This window comes from Erinaceus europaeus, chromosome 12 (genome assembly GCF_950295315.1).
Source record: "Erinaceus europaeus chromosome 12, mEriEur2.1, whole genome shotgun sequence".
NCBI lineage: Eukaryota > Metazoa > Chordata > Mammalia > Eulipotyphla > Erinaceidae > Erinaceus > Erinaceus europaeus.
The window spans coordinates 79571244-79588841 of NC_080173.1; the positions used below are offsets into that span (position 1 = coordinate 79571244).

The 17598-nt window shown below is 46.4% G+C and overlaps 1 protein-coding gene across 3 annotated transcripts in view; it reads right to left on the bottom strand.

The window, feature by feature from the left end:
• Positions 1-17598, bottom strand: part of SLC43A2 (solute carrier family 43 member 2) — a 51920-nt gene that overhangs the window by 7718 nt on the left and 26604 nt on the right. For all 3 annotated transcript variants that reach the window (XM_060204112.1, XM_060204111.1, XM_060204113.1), the window contains exons 6-11: positions 10539-10631; positions 9085-9218; positions 8798-9000; positions 8190-8336; positions 3005-3143; positions 1113-1245 (exon numbers count right to left, since the gene is read on the bottom strand). In XM_060204112.1, coding sequence (XP_060060095.1) covers positions 1113-1245; positions 3005-3143; positions 8190-8336; positions 8798-9000; positions 9085-9218; positions 10539-10631 — 849 coding nt within the window. The remainder of the gene's footprint in view (positions 1-1112; positions 1246-3004; positions 3144-8189; positions 8337-8797; positions 9001-9084; positions 9219-10538; positions 10632-17598) is intronic.

The window sequence follows — 17598 nt, forward strand, 5'->3', positions numbered from 1 at the left end:
GATGTTCCCGCCAGCACCATAGATTGGCCAGATTTCGTTGGACATTATTTCTTAGCTGTTTGTACAAATACAAAACAAGCGGTGATACAACTACCCCACCCAGTTCTGGATGTGCTGTGATGGTGGTGCTCATGAGCTACAAAATGCCTGAAAAGGGGTCTGGGTGGTGGCACATCCAGCTGATTGAAAAGACCCAGGTTCAAGCCCCTACTCCCACCCCTACCGGTAGGGAAGAAATTTCACAAGTGGTGAAGCAGACTTCAGGAGTCTCTTTTTCTTCCTCCACCCCAATTTCTATCTGTCCTATCAAAAAATAAAGCAAAATGCCTAAAAGGCCAAAAATAATAAATGTCTTAACAAAGAATAATCTTTTATGGGATGATCTCACTCACAGACTGAAGTTGAAATACAAGATCAGAAGGAAAATACAAAGAAGAACTTAGAGTGGAGTTGGTGTATTGCACCAAAGTAAAGAATTCTGTGGTGAGGGGGCAGGGTTCATGTCCTGGAACATGATGGCAGAGGAGGACCTACTGGGGGTTGAATTATTATGTGGAAAACTGAGAAATGTCATGCACATACAAACTATTATATTTCACTGGCAACTATAAACCGTTAACCCCTTATTAAAGAAATTAAAAGGGGGGGGCAGGTGGTGGCACACCTGGTTAAGCAAACACATTAGTCCACAAAGACCCAGGTTCAAGCCCCTGGTCTCCACCTGTGAGGGGAAAGCTTCATGAGTGGTGAAGCAGGGCTACCGGTGTCTCTCTGTCTCTCTCCCTTTCTATCTCCCTTGCTCCTCTCAATTTGACTCTATCCAATAATAAATATTTATTAAAAGAAGAAGATGAGGAGGAAGAAGAGGAAGGAGAAGAAGGGAGGAGAATCTTCTGTGAAGGCAAGTCCAGTTTCAGTTTTTTAGCTCACTTTAACTCTAAACAGACTGCACACGCAAAGGTTTCTACACTGGTGCATAACGATAGGCTAGCTGATGAAATTAAGTGAAAAGTCATCATGTTCTTTGCTGATGGCTCTCATGACAGATGCATCATGCACCTTTTAGTCTCACCATCCCAAATGCCACCTTGTCTTCCCTCTAATGTACCAACCTGTAGAGGCAGGTTGGGAATAAGGCAGGTCACCCCGAAGCCCACAAGCAACAGGTTTGTGAAGGCGAAGGCCCGCATGGCATTAGTGATCTTCTGGATCTGCCTGTCCCTCTTCTTCTTCTTCTCCTGGCCTCTGTGGAGACAGACAGCAGACATTAGAGCTGGGCTTGCTTGGGAGGCAGAGTGAGTGGACAACACAACACTCAGAGACCAACCCAATCACATTTTAGAAACTGCTGGGGCTGGGCATGGGCCAGCACTATGGATAGTTCCCACTGCCCCTCTCAACTGAGCACTGGCTGTGACTCAGAGGAGCAGCTGGAGAGGAGAAGATGGTCATCAACACTGCTTCAGTGACTATGCTCAAAGGGTGAGGAGTAAGGGAGGGGAGTGTGCTGAAGTTAGGAGGTGGCTCAGCCTCACTGCAATGCTACCTCCAACTGCACCCAAATCTTGCAGGGAGTTGACAATAGGACAGATAATAAGCTAAATAAGGGAGTGAGTGGATTTCCCTTTGGGGTGGCAGGGGGCTGAAGGAAAAACAAATATGCAGCAGATGAAACCAGAACGGGCACAAATTACTTCTTGGCTGTAGGACCTGACCTAGATAACAGAGCATTCTCTACAACTACTTCCTTGTGAATTCATTATTACTGATTCTATTCTTACTTCCCACACACGACACCCCACAGACAATTGTATGACATCCAAGAATAAATACTAAGTACAGGGAGTCCCAGGCTCACCACTTCTCCCTATGTGACCTCAGGCAAGCTACTCAAACTTCAAGCTTCAGTTTCCTCATCTGTAAAATGGGCATAATACCAGTACACACTTCGCTGAGGTGTTGTAAGACTTAACTCAGATATTGTACATTAAGTACTTGGCACTGGGCCTAACATAATGAAGTAGCTTATTATATTAGGTGGAGTCAGAGAAGACAGTATTAACTCATCCTTTGATCTTAAAGCCCAACCCTTGCATAAAATAGGACTCCAGTACCTTGTTTAATCTTCATAATCAAGAACAAATCTATGAATACATATTATGGTTATGTCAACTTTAAATGCTCACACTGAATGGAATAAATATTATAGGCAATCAGTTTTTTTTTTTTTTTCTGTCTTTGGGGCTTTCTGTGCCTCTTCTGTGTTTGATTCTACCACTACCAGAAGGCAACCCCGCCTACACACACACACACACACACACACTTCAATATCAGGTAGAGAGGGAGAGAGAAAGGAGAAACATCATAGCATCACTTTACCACTCTGAAGCTCCCCCTGTGCATGGTGTTCCCAACTTGTCTATGTCATGGTAAAGGGTGCACTCTACAGGGTGAACTACTGCTTGGTCCCAGGCAAGCTGCATTTGATACCCCTTATGCCACTGGTGCTGAAGATCTGAATGTGTCCTAAAAGCAGAATGGTTTGTTACCCAGCTCGCTGCACACAGGCCTGTCTGGTTATTCCCTTTCTCTCATCTAGCTCAGAGCTTCTCACACTCTCATGTGTCCAGAAAGTACTAAAAAGTCTTGGTCAGGGGTGTAGCTCAGTGTCAGAGCACATGCTTTACATGAGTCCCTAGTCTGATTCCTAGAATATCCACACAAAAAAGAAAGGACAGTTCTGTGTGCTGAACTGTGTGTGCAAGTGTTTTAAAGAAAGCAATTTCCTTTCTTTCCTTCCTTCTATTCTTTCTTTCTTTTTTTACCAGAGCACTGCTCAGCTCTGGCCTATGGTGGTGTGGGGGATAAGAAAGCAATTTTGAGCACATCCTTCTCATGCCTCTTAAGAGACTTTGTAAATGAACCCATCCACCCTGTCCCTGCCTAATATTTGGTCTGTGGGCTTCTTTCTCCAGGGTCTGAGGTATAGGTGCTTTGTACGCACTGGCTGGCATCTTTATCCTCGGGCTCATCAGAGCTATCTTCACACTCCTTCAACCTCCAGTCCATGATGTAGCCGATGATAGGGGCTGTTAGCAGGCAGAGCAGCTGAAGCACACCGAAGATGGATGTGTAGAGGCCAACTGGGGAGGTAGACAGAAGACAGAAGTGTCATGTAGGAGGGGATCCTGGTGATGCCTGGGGCAAGCACTGGGCAGTGTGACTTTGCACAGGCTCTTCTGGAGTTTTCCCAGGTGCCCTGTCCCTTGTCACTATGGGTCGCGATGAGCACAAAAGCCTACTTTCTTTCTTTCTGGACAGAAAAGGAGAGTGGGGGCGGGGGAGAGTGATCATAGTACTAAAGTTTCTTTTCTTTTTATTGCCACCAATCTCATTTCTGTGGCTTGGTACCAGCACTACAAATCCACCTCTCTGGTGGCTTTTTTTTTCTTCTTCTCTTTATTTCTTCCTAATTTATTTGATAGAACAGAGAGAAATTGAGAGGGGAGGGGAGATAGGAAGAGAGACAGACAGGCATCTGAAGACCTTTTTCACTGCTTGTGAAATATTCCCCATATAGGTGGGAAGTGAGGGCTCAAACCCATATCCTTGTGCCTGAAGCTTCTTTCATAGGCGGTGAGGGCTAGACTCTAATCTGGGTTGTACACATGGCAAAGCAGTACACTGTCCACGTGGGCTATTTTGCCAGCCCCAGAAAGCTTAAATTTTCTGAGATTAAGAATGAAGCAAAGGGGGGCCAGGTGGTGGTGCACCTGGTTAAGTGCACACATTATAGTGCACAAGGATCCAGGTTCAAGGCCCTGGTCCCCACCTGTAGGGGGAAAGCTTCACAAGTGGTGAAGCAGGGCTGCAGGTGTGTCTCTCCTTCCCAACAACCCCCTCTCCTCTCAATGTATATCTATCTCTATTCAATAATAAGTAAGTAAATAAATAAAAAAATTTTTTAAATAAAACAAAGAATTGGTCACCCTATTCTCCAAATCCTCTGCTGGTTTCCAAGAAAAGGCTAATGAAATTCAGTGTGTCACAATGCTTCCCCTAGAAGCTCCAGGAAGTCTGACTTGGGAAACACAAAATTACCAGTGCCTATGACTGAGGCTTTGTGTGTGACCAGCCACTAATTTTGTGTCTCTAGAAATATACCAGGAAGTGGGCGGGGTAGATAGCATAATGGTTATGCAAACAGACTCTCAAGCCTGAGGCTCCGTCAAATCCCAGGTTCAATCCCCCACACCACCATAAGCCAGAGCTGAGCAGTGCTCTGGTAAAAAATATATAAAATAAAAAAAACAAATAAATAAATAAAAAGGAGTCGGGCGGTAGCACAGTGCAAAGCACAAGGACCAGCGTAAGGATCCTGGTTCGAGCCCCCGGCTCCCCGCCTGCAGAGGAGTCGCTTCACAGGTGGTGAAGCAGGTCTGCAGGTGTCTGTCTTTCTCTCCCCTTCTCTGTCATCCCCTCCTTTCTCCATTTCTCTCTGTCCTGTCCAACAACGACAACAATAACTACAACAATAAAAAAACAACAAGGTTAACAAAAGGGAATAAATAAATATAAAAAAATATTAAAAACATATACTAGGAAAAAAATATATATAGTAGGAAGGCACCACAGTCTTATAGTTATGATGGAAGTTTTCAGATAAACAGAAGCTTAAAGTTGACTGTCCCACTCCTATTCACAGTCCTGCCAAGAGAGATGTTTGGAGTTTAAGGCAGATGACTTTTAGTGATGATGGAAGTGGTTCAGTGGGTAGAGCACATTCCCTGAGGGCCTGGATTTAATCCCTGGCACACACATGACAGGGTGATGCTCTGATCTTTCTCTCCCTCTCTCTCTCTCAAAATAAACAAGACTTCAAAGTGTTTCTAGGTTGAACAGAAATGGGTGGGTGGAGTGGAGGGAGAGGGTCATGTTGCAACATCCCACCATAATCCCACCTGCTTACCGGTAGCCATCACTGCATCAAGGAAGCAAAAGCAAAAGAGCAAAAAAGAGGGAGGTTAGCAGCAGAAGTCTCTAAGACTGTTACCAAGAGATGAGATGTGGAGGCCAGCGGAGACTGGCTCACTCCAGTCTCGGCACCACGTCATTTCCCACTGAGATCTAACTTGCAGAGCACCAGAGGGAGACCAAGGTTGAATCAGGTTTCTGGGAAAGAATCCAGGAGAGGATCCAGCATACATGCCTGCTGATGGTGTCCTGTCTTGGGGCTGTCACATGCAGCTGCTGCCTCTTTGCAGGAGGGCTGCTGAATCAGTTCTGTGGCGCTGCCTGGACCATGATGGGGAAGTGGTGTGGGAGTAGAGGGATCCTGCAGGGCCAAGGCCCTTTGTTCTGTGCATGTGCGCACATATGTGTGTGTGAGTGTGGTATCTCACAGGGAAACCGCCCACCACTTCTACACTCTGGGGGAAGGGAAAATCCAGGAATCACTCCAATCCCTTGGGAAAACATCTGCTACCACGGGTGCCACCCAGACTGCCAGTGCTGATCTCTTTCTTCCCCTGGGCCAGCAGACTGTAAAGCAGGCCCTCTAGGCAGAGTCAGGCTGTGAATATTGCTGCAACAGTTCACAGAAGCAGGATGGGGAAAACCAATGTTCTGTCAGTTGCAGACAGAATTTCCTGGCCCGACTTCCTCTACTTTATTGAAACAGACTTTCGATGTGGGAAGCAGCTGGGAAATCCCTCTAAGGTAGCAAAGAGTTTCTCAGAGAAACAAATAGCAGCAGGTCACTACTCGGCAGCAGGACAGTTCACCTTCCAGGAGCCAGCAAGGCCTTTTTCTGCACACTTCAGGGTTTCTACTTTTAGGGCCTGAGAAATTATCACAGGGGGTTTCTGTCATGCGAGAGCAGCTTACCCTAAAGTGCTGTGCACAGATTTTAATCAAAGTCACATAATAAAGGGCTTCCAATGGTAGAAATATGAAGGAAGATCACTGAACTAAACAATAGTGGGTAGGTTTTTTTTTTTTGGGCTGCTTAAGGCATTTACTATCTATCCATTTCCTTTCAATGTTGGCAAGGGTTTCTCCATTTTGTTTCCTTACCATATACCCATTTTACAGTGACGCTCATGTTGTCTAATTCATTTTGTCATCTTTTCTTGCATTCTTTAAAATTTGGACTTGAAGGGGTCGGGCAATAGTGCAGCAGGTTAAGTGCATGTGGCATGTATCGCAAGGACCGGCTTAAGGATCCCAGTTTGGGCTCCCGGCTCCCCACCTGAAGGGGAGCTGCTTCACAGGTGGTGAAGCAGGTTTGCAGGTGTCTTATCTTTCGCTCTCCTTCTCTGTCTTCCCCTTCTCTCTCCATTTCTCACTGTCCTATCCAACAATGATGACATCAATAGCAACAACAATAATAACTACAACAATCAAAAAGGGCAACAAAAGGGAAAATAAATAAATAAATAAATAAATAATTGAATTTGAGGTCTGGGAGATAGCATAATGGTTATGTTATGAAGCTCTGATGCCCCAGATTTAATCCCCAGAACCAACAGCTGAGCAGTACTCTAGTTTAATAAAAATGGATAAAGGATTTGATTTATTTTAAAATTTTTTAAAATATTTATTTATTTTCCCTTTTGTTGCTCTTGTTCTTTATTGTTGTAGTGGTTATTATTGTTGTTGATATCGTCATTGTTAGTAGGACAGAGAGAAAGGGAGAGAGGAGGGGAAGACAGAGGGGGAAAGAAAGACACCTGCAGACCTGCTTCACTGCCTGTGAAGCAACTCCCCTTCAGGTGGGGAGCCGGGGGCTAGAACCGGGATCCTTACACTGGTCCTTGCACTTTGTGCCACATGCGCTTAGCTTGCTGCACTAACGCCCGATACCCCTCCCTTTTAAATTTTATTTACTCATTTTCCCTTTTGTTGCCCTTGTTGTTTTTATTTTTGTTGTCATTACTGTTACTGTTGCCACTGATGTTGTTGCTGGACAGGACAGAGAGAAATGGAGAGAGGAGGGGAAGACAGAGAGGTGGAGAGAAAGATAGATACCTACAGACCTGCTTTACCGCTTGTGAAGCAACTCCCCTGCAGGTGGGGAGTGGGGGCTGGAACTGGGATCCTTACACTGGTCCTTTCACTTTGTGCCATGTGTGCTTAACCCACTGCGCTACTGCCTGACTCCCAGGATTTGATTTCCATTCATTTATTTATTTATTTGATAGAGACAGAGAAATTGAGAGGGAAGAGGGAGATAAGAGAGGGAGAGAGACAGAGACACCTGAAGCTTTCTTCCTGCAGGTGGGGACCAGGGGCTTGAACCTGGGTCCTTGTGTACTGTAATGTGAGCACTTAACCAGGTGCGCCAGCCACCACCTGGCCCCAGGATTTGATTTCTTATAATGCCCAGAGTAGCCTCTCTGAGGTAAAAAACAACTTAACTCCCCCACTAAAAAAAAAAAAAAATTACACCAGTGTGGTTGCCAATAAAAAGGATTTACCGAAAGTGTTTGTCCCGTTTAGGGATGACTAAAGCTGACTCAGCTCAGGCTCTAAGGAAGTACTGACTTTCTTTGTAGAATCAAAACCTCTAATCAGTTAAAGACCTTCTGTGCTGTTTTGGAAAGAGGCATGTGGGCTATCAGTTCTGTTTACCAGACTTAACAAGCCCTGACTAGATTACACACAGGAGAAGCCTCTGCCTGGCCTTTCTTCTGGTTCACGGAGCAGTAGGTCCTAGTGAGATTCCAAATGCCACAGAGTCTGTCTTTGGGACAGCCCGTCCTCCTCCCGTCTACCCCACCCACCCAGGTCTACCGCCTCTCTAGATGCCAACCCTGTGGTTTCTCTGGTAATTCCTTTCATTAAGCTTGATTTGTCATCTTTTAGCAAGTTCTCAGGTGGAGACTGTTCTGCGCAATGTTTTCATTTACAAGTGCACACGTCAACTGTCCCCCTTCAGGCAATAAAAAACATACACTCCACGCCCCAAATATAGCAATAACTATAGTCCACCCTGCTCTCCTCAACTGGGAAACTGACAGGGACCTGAAAGAGCAGCTAAGAACAGCTGGCTGAGATGAAGTGGCTCCCTCATGTCTTGCCATGTCATAGCCCTGCTTCCAGCCCGTGGGCAGTGGACTTGACCTCAGATGGGCAGGGATGGCCATTGCTCACAAAGAGTTGTGCACTGGGATCCAACGGCTACCTACCTACATCCTGGTCACCGCTGACTAGGAACTTGAGGATGTTGTTCATGGCACCCATGTAGAAGATGAGACGTAGCTGCGTGACACACATGGTGACGAGGCTGAGCAGCAGGATAGGGCTGAACACACTCTGCATGAACGAGGGGGCTGCTGTTGAGAGAGGATGGAAGGTATTGGGGGGGGCAGACCACAGTACTTCTGTGATCCAGGACCCACCCACCATCTAGAAGCTGGGCACATGGGTGGGGAGGTCCAATTCGCTGAACAAATTATGACATGCTTGTCAGGAAGATGGGTCTTGGAAGGGTTGGAGGGGTGGCTGGTAGAGCTGGGTCACCCAGTGTGTGAAAAGCATTGGGTGAGTCCTTTATCCCCTCTGGGCCTCATTCGCTCATCTGTGATGCAGGGTGGGCATGACACCTGACCTTTTATGGGATGAAGTGAGCTAACAGCCCAAACGTCCTTACTTGGTGACCCAGTGTGTGCGGAATCAGAGCTAGGGATCAAAGCTCTGGATCTGAGCTGACCACCGCTGTTTTGGAGTCTGTGTATAAATATAGAAACTCTGGCTGGTGTCTCAGGCTGGGAGGAGAGGGCCGTGGAGTGGATACCTGCAGCATCAGGCTGGCACTTCACCTCCAGATCCACAGTGGACAGGCACAGTTTGTGGCCCTCTTGCAGCGCTGCCTGCTCCTTGGTGCTCCTCATGGAGCTGCCCACGCTGAGGCGGCGCCCCACTGTGGTCACCTGCTTGTAGAACTGTTTCCCTGTGATCTTGTGGTCAAAGCCCAGCCAGCTGAACTTGATCTTCACCCTAGAGGCCACAGGAGAGTACCTGTCAGCATGACCCAGGACCCTGGCCAGGGTGCGGCTCGGGGCAGATAGCACATCCACTTACGAGTAGTCCATGTCCTCTGGCCCTGGGAAAGGCTCCAGAGGCCAGTTAAAGAAGCAGTTGAGGAAAACCAGTCCAGAGCAGCAGGCCCAGACCACGAGTATGATGATGAAGGAGACACCAAAGTCATAGATGACCTGCAGGTACAAAGGTGCAGGGAAGGAGAGTCAGCAGCAGGTGGAGGGCAGCTCCAGCCCCTGCTCTCCCTGTGCTGAGAGGTGAGAAGAACCACAGCCCACCAGCAGGGAGATGAGTCACAGGCACCCTGTATCCCCACAATCCCAGTGCTTGTTGGTTCATCATTAACCCCCTGTGCCTGCAGCTTGGAACAAATGTCACCTTGAGAGGCCCCCATCTGGTCATGTCACTGGCTCATGGTCAACAGCCCTGGCTGTGATTACTGACTTGATTCATTTGCTTGTCTATTGTTAGTTCCTCTCCCTGAGAACAGGAACCTGCTTGCCCTGTTCACTGATGCTTCCTCCATGCCTGCCTTGCAGGGGTACATGGAAGGTGCCAACAGGGAAGCCTTGGTTTGCTCCTCTGTGAAAAAGGCACAACACTGGCAGGTGTGCTCCTGGTGTGTAACACGTTAAAGCAGGGGGTGGAAATCCTGACAGAGTGCTCTCTGGCAGGTAGGAAGCTGCTACACATGTTGGCTTCATGTCACTATTGCCACTTATTTCTCTTGTCCTAAAAACTGGCAGACAGCTGCCCAGCTTCCCAGAAGGAAACACACAGTCAAACACAGAAAAGAGGAGGCATCTTTAGGCTCCAGGAGCATAGGACGCCCTAAAGTCTATGGAGTGGTTGGCCCTAGGCCCTCCTGACACCTAGATTTGGGTGGTCAGTCCACACCTGTAACTCCTTCTCGCCTATGATCACCCCTGTACCTCAAGAAAGGGAATTTTACTTGTGCTAATGCCAGAGGAGGGAGAATTCCCTTCTGAAAGTCTGCCAGGAATGGTAGGATTTGGAGTAGGAACTGGGGTCAATGGACTGTGAGGTGTTTGCTTCATCCTGACCCTGAGTGACTTCCACGGGCTCACAATCCTGCCTGGAGGGAAACAGCTGAACCAACTTGGCCGAGAGCAGGCTTTGGCTAATGGAGAGTAATAGCCCAACAACAACAGGGCTAGGGGTGGAAACTGGAGCTGGACTCAGGACAGCAACAAATTCACCTACCCCCATGTCTGACCCCAGCCCAGGCCGCCTGAAGTAACACCCTGCGGTGAAATGCTTGAATTTCCCACCTCCCCCCACTACCCAGTGGGTTTCTTTTCTTACTCCCCTGGGGCCCAGGTGCATCCTCCCAGGTGTGGGTGTTGGGGAGCGGCTGGCTCCAGCGCCCACAATTACTTCCCTCTTCACAGAGGGCTGAAGGAGTCTTGGAGAGGCCTCTGTTCAGACACCCGTACAAAATAAACAGGCTGGAAGCTGCCTGGCCACACCCTCACCTTGATCCCAGGGAAAGTGACTGCTGAGGAGGCATAGGATCCAATCATCAAGGCAATAAACGTGGACCGAAGGTCACCAAACATGTTGGGCAGCTGAAAGACAAAATGTCAGAGAGCTGGGGCTGGGAGAGGACTCAACTTGTAAAGTGCCACCACACAGGAGCACCACACACGGGGGTGGCTTCATAAGCAGCAGAGCAATGCTTTGGGGGCTCTCCTCTCTCTATCCCTCTTACTCTCTGAAATTGAGCAGAAGCAGTGGGACCATGCTGGGGCAAGACCTCCAAGAAAGTCCCAGTGGCAAATGTATATGGAGGAAAAAAAGCCAGGTTGTTGAAAGCAGGGACAGTAGACAGCTGAAGAAGGATGTAAAAAACAAACAAACAAACAAACAAACAAAAACCAAGGCGTCCTCAGGCATCATTCTCTTTATCTGATCTCTCCCCCATGTCATTCTGAGGACTTAACTTGTGGGTAATTACTGCTAATTGAAAGTCTGTCCTTCTGTGGTCTGGGAGGTGCCGTAGTGGCTAAGGCACTAGACTCTCAAGCATGAGGTCCCTGGCTTCACACGTACCAGAGTGATGTCTGGTTCTTTCTCTCTCCTATCTTTCTAATTAATAAATAAATAAAATCTTTAAAAAAAAAAAAAGAAAGTCTGTCCTTCCTGGAGTGGGGTTATACAGGGTAATGCAGAAACTGGACTCCAGGTGCAAAGACAGAGTCGCTGTTTTCTTGGCTGGTAAGTGTCCTTCCTCACTGCTCTGGCCCAAGTTAGAGGCCTGCCCATGTTTGCAGCGTTTCTCAAAAGCCAAAGAGCAAAATTGTGAGCCTCAGGCTTCCCTCAAAGGGAGCAAGCCTGTTAAAAATAAGGCTCTATTTGGGGAAAGAGAGTGTCATTTTATAAATAAAAATATCGTCGTCCCAGAAAGACCAGATGTCAGCAAAAGCTGCGTTAGGTTCTGAGAGAGCAGCTTTCAGGAAGGTGCCAGTCGGAATTCTGCAGTTCCTCTAGGCCAGCAAGGGAGCCTGCCCAGGATTTCTATTTTTCAGTTTCTAAGAGCAAGGAGGCAGTTCACTTCCCATCTGATAGTTTTGCCCCAGTAACAGGCATGTGAGGAAGCTAATGGCAAGAATGACTCAGACCTTTCTCCCAGCAAGTCCACTCTTTACATCTCATATTAGCTCATTCTGGGCCCACTACATGTGACTTTGATGATAAAACCCTCCATGACTCCACACAAATCTAGTCCCAGGGGAGGGGTGTGTGTGTGTGTGTGTGTGTGTGTGTGTGTGTCTGTTGACATAACAGTCATAGATTCAAACAGTTGTGGGGTAAAGAATATTATCTAGGGGCCAGGTGTTGGTGCACCTAGTTATGCACATATATTACCATGTGCATGGACCTGGGTTCAATCCCGACTTCCCTTCCTGCGGGGGGGGAGGGGGTGCTTCACAAGCTGTGAAGCAGGTCTGCAGGCATCTATCTTCCCTCTCCTCTTGCCCCCTGCTCAACATTTCTCTTTGTCCTATCAAACAAAATAGAAGGAAAAAAAAGACCACTGGAAGTGGTGGTTCGTAGTGCTGACACTGAGCCCTAGTGATAACTGTAGTGGTAATTAAAAAAGAAAGGAAGATAAACAGAGTCTCAAGCTATTGCTGTGATTGATCTTCCATTTTCTGGCCTGAAAGACATTCAGGAATGAAGAAGAGATGGCAGTTTCTTGGAAGGGAGAAGGGTTTTTATTCACAAAGAAAGCTCGTCCTGTCTTCCATCAAGAGGGACCCTGGGGCTCCCAGAGAGAACAGCCTTTGCCTGGGACACAGACTCTGAAGGGGAAGCTTCCTGGCTCAGCAGGTCCTGACAGACCCTGGCACAATGAACGGGATGGATGGTGCTCTCAGGGTTTCTCTCCACTGTGAGATCTTTCATGTACCCGAAGATGACTGGAACAACTGAATGTTTTACTACAATGTTTACATCCATAGGGTTTCTCTCCACTGTGAGTTCTTTCATGTGCCCGAAGATGACTGGGAGAACTGAATGTTTTACTACACTGTTTACATCCATAGGGTTTCTCTCCACTGTGAGTCCTTTCATGTTTTTGAAGGTGAATAGAATCAGTGAGTAATTTGTTGTATTACATTCTTGAGATTTTCTACCATTCTGACTTTTTTTTTGCCCTCAGAGACTTTCACTGCTGTATTACTGTAAAATAATGAACAATTAATTAATGACATTTCAATGAATATAACTGATTCTATTATCAAAAAAAAAAAAAAAGAAAGAAAGAAAGGAAGAAAGAATACTCTCCCAACTAGCCAGTCATGTTGTAAAGGTTTCCCATTCATACCTACAGAGTCCTTGACATTAAGAATTTCTCTCTGGTTGTGGCTGGCTATGCCGACCTGCTTCACTGCATTCAGTCTGTTTATATGTATTTAATTTATGCTCCTCCCCCTATTTGTCTTAAATGATTTGGCATTTTTAAATATACATGGAGTACATGATGTTGGCCTACAAGTTCATCCAATATTGCCAAATAGAGACAGCTGAATTTGCTACATACTTCTCTCTCATTTCTGCTTATTTTATACACAAATAAAATGTAAGTAAGTTACACATCAGATTGTAGTGCTGGATAAAACAACTACAATGTTATGTCAGTTACATCTCACTAAAAAACAAATAAGAAATATCATTAAACTAAAAAACATTTCTGCTTTAAAGGGTACTATCAAGAAAGTGAAAAAATATGCATTGAATGGAAAGCAGCCTAGAAGTAGTAAAGCCCACATGAGCCAGGCACTGGCTCACAGAACAATAAAATGTAACAGTAAATGTAACAGTAAATGTAAAATGTATGTACTATTAAAAAAACACACAAAGAAACAGGACTACCTTCTAGCATGGGGTCAAGGTTGCTCCCTAAAGTATACTAAGTACACACAGAGCTCTGCTTCTAGTCCTCTGTCTATTCAAATCACCTCAAATAGAACCTCAGTTCCCATAAGAATTTCTTTACTCTGAGTGAACCCTCTGTCTACTCAGGCTTCTCTCTGTGTGTGTGTGTGTGTGTGTGTGTGTGTGTGTGTGTGTGTGTGTGTGATTAAGAACAAGGATCCTGGCTAACCTTGTCAGACAAAGTAAGAACTACAAAAGCTGGATAAGGGCAAGAGACTGGCACACTTTAATGATGACTCTTTAGTCACTACCAGGCCACCCCATCACCCAAGGCCCCAGTGAAGGAGTCCTGGGATTCCCACACAGACTCTTAACAGATCCCTGTCTCTACTGTCACCAGTCATCTCTATCAGGAACAACATAATGGACCCCCCCCCCTTTGTGGGCCTCTATAGGATCTTGCCCTCAGTGTAAATCAACAGTGGTGGGAACTGCCCCATTCTCTGAAGGGAGGTCGGGCAACATACTCTACCACTCGAGGAAGACGGGTCCTGAAATTAGTGCAGCCTAAAATGTTCCTAGCCGTGATCACAGATTTTGAATTCAGACCTACAGGGATGCAGAGGTTACACAGGCTCCTGCATTGAATATGGGCCCTGATCAAATTGATGGGGTTTACAATTAATGGTATTTATATACTTTTTCTAGATTTGATCCAGCTTTCTAGTCCTATTTCCAACCCTGACACTATTTCTCCACATAATACCTTTGGTCCATATGAGTGTTAGCTGTCAAGCTCAGGCAAAAACTAGTAAAGTCATGGGCCCCTTGGAATATACTTAAAATAGATCTACTAGCTTTTTCCAAAATAGAGACTTCAAATCTCATTCTTGCCTTTAGGTTCCTGATTATTTAACAATTTGTTCTGCTTTATATCTTAATGCTTTTTCTTTCTTTTTTTATATTTATTTATTCCCTTTTGTTAACCTTGTTGTAGTTATTATTATTGCTGTTATTGATGTCGTTGTTGGATAGGACAGAGAGAGAAATGGAGAGAGGAGGGGAAGAGGAAGACAGACACCTGCAGACCTGCTTCACCACCTGTGAAGCGACACCCCTGCGGGTGGGGAGCTGGGGGCTCGAACCAGGATCCTTACACCAGTCCTTGCGCTTCGTGCCACATGTGCTTAACCCGCTTCGCTATCTCCCGACACCCATCTTAATGCTTTTTCAGCCACCAAGTTGCAGGTGCTACTATGACGCCAACCTGAATTCCCTGGGCAGAGGACTTCACCAATGTACCCTGGAGCCCCACCTCTCCAGAGCCATGCCCCACTAAGGAAAGACAGAAACAGGATGGAAGTATGGGTTGATCTGCCAACACCCATGGTCAGTGAGGAAGCAATTACAGAAGCCAGAACTCCTACCTTCTGCACCCAATAATGATTCTGGGTCCATGCTCTCAGAGGGATAAAGAATAGGAAAGCTTTCAAGGTAGGGGATAGGATATGGAGTTCTGGTGGTGGGAACTGGGTGAAATCGTACCCCTCTTATCCTATGGTCTTGTCAATATTTCCATTTAATAAATAAAAAAATTTAAAAAAAGGAACAAGGATCTTATAGAAATCCACCCCCAAAGGGCACAGAGGAAATGGGATGTGTTCCTGTGTGTGGCTAGGCACACATGAGTACTAAGGCTTTCCACCAGATTTGCAAACCTGCTTCCCAGGTGTGTAGCAGTTCAGAGGACAAGGCTGGCCTCTCAAACTCAGGCATCTGGCACAGCAATCTTGCTGGGAGGCATTTCTGGGGCCGTAATTCCCCCAGGGGGTTCTGCTCATATGAAAGTGGAGAACCATTCTTGCCTGGGATGCCATTCTAGCCAGGACAGGCAAAGGAAGAAAGGAATCAGGAGGGCTTCAAATCCAACCAGCACAGCAGATGGAAGCCGAGATTAGTGGAGCAATGGTCACTTGGCAGTCAGGGAGGTGGTATAGTGGCAGAGTGTTGGACTTGCAGAGATGAAGTCCTGAGTCTGATCCTGGGAATCACTAATCCTGGTGGGTGTTGAACCTGGGACTTTAGAGCCTCAGGCATGAGAGTCTTTTTGCATAACCATTAGGACATCTCCCCCACCCCTTAGGCCAACTAATTTTCTTTTTTTTTTTTAAATTTCATATGGCTGTGGGGAGAGGGTAGGTGGGGTGAGAGATACCACAGCACTGCCGCCCCACCATTCAGAGCTCCCCTAGTGCCATCCATGTGGTGCTCCCACGAGGTGCACCTGAGACTTGCACATGGTAATGTGCATGTTCTCCTGGTAAGTTATCTCTGGCTCCATCTCTAACTTTTCAATAGGGTGAGGGAATACACCAGAAAAACAGACAACCTGCTAGCCAGCCCATTTGTTCTAACTTCTTGAGCTTAAGTTTGTGCCTCTAGCCTAGGCTAGAGACCAACAGAACAATAGGGGCTTGGAGCCAGTAGACAAACCTGACCTGATCTTCTCCCCAGCACCAGATCCAGGAAAGGGAAGAACAGGAAGCTTTGAGAGAATGACTACCTGTCTGTCCCTGGAGGAGGCCCTTATTCTCATGCCTGAACAGGGCAGAAGCTTTTGAGCTGCCATGATTCTCCTTGCCTAGAACATTCTTTTATATATATATTTTTAAATTTTATTTATTTATTCCCTTTTGTTGCCCTTGTTGTTTTATTGTTGTAGTTATTATTGTTGTTGTCGTCGTTGTTGGATAGGACAGAGAGAAACGGAGAGAGGAGGGGAAGACAGAGAGGGGGAGAGAAAGATAGACACCTGCAGACCTGCTTCACCGCCTGTGAAGCGACTCCCCTGCAGGTGGGGAGCCGGGGTTCGAACCGGGATCCTTATGCCGGTTCTTGTGCTTTGCGCCACCTGCGCTTAACCCGCTGCGCTACAGCCCGACTCCCGCCTAGAACATTCTTACCAACACCAAGAAAATGCACATCTGACCTAGTTATTCTGGTTAGCAGAGTCATTTTTAGGAGAGTACAGAGAGAGCCTTAGGGCAAATCATACTATACAACCTTCCCACCAACACTGATATCTTACATCTCAAATTATGATGAATTTTCTTGACTATAAAAGTAATATATAGGGGCCAGGCGGTGGCACACCTGGTTAAGCACACACACATTACAGTGCACAAGGATCAGGGTTCAAGCCCCCGGTCCCCAATGCAGGGGGAAAGCTTCATGAGTGGTAAAGCAGGGCTGCAGGTATCTCTCTGTCTCTCCCTCTCCATCTTCCCTCCACTCTCAATTTCTCTCTGTCTCTATATAATAAATAAATTAAAATAAAATAATTTTTAAAAAAAAGTAATGTATAGGAGAGGGATATAGTACAATGATAGCATATAGGACTTGCAGGTGACACCAGGTGTAATACCCAGCATCATCATATGCAGAAGCTGAGTGGTGTTCTGGTAAATAAATTAATAAACTAATACAACACATGTCTATGGTAAAACAGCTGGAACAGAGTCTACATAAAGAAAATAGAAGAGGCCCCACCTGCAGGGGAGTCACTTCACAGGCGGTGAAGCAGGTCTGCAGGTGTCTTTCTCTCCCCCTCTCTGTCTTCTCCTCCTCTCTTCTCTCTGTCCTATCCAACAACTAACGACATCAGCAACAACAATAATAACTACAACAGGGGGGAAAAATAACCACAATAAAGCTACAACAACAAGGGCAACAAAAGGGAAGAAAAAAAAAAGGCCTCCAGGAGCAGTGGATGCATGGTGCAAACACCTAGCCACAGCAATAACCCTGGAGGGAAAAAAAAAAAAAGAAAGAAAGAAAAGAAAAGCAATAAACAACAGTTTCAGGTGTGAAATATCTCAGCTGACAGAGTGTTGGACTTGCATGCCTGAGGTTCCTACTTTAAACCCTGGTACCTCATGTGCACGGTACCCTGGGCTGTCTCTCTCTCTCTTTTGCTCTTATTCTGTCTCATGTGAAACTCTTTCATATATATAAAAATGAGTCTTAGGGGACAGGTAGTGGTGCACCTGGTTGAGAGCACAGGTTATAGTGTGCAAGGACCCGGGCTCGAGGCCCCAGTCCCCACCTGCAGGGAGAAAGCTTCGCAAGTGGTGAAGCAGAGCTGCAGGTGTCCCT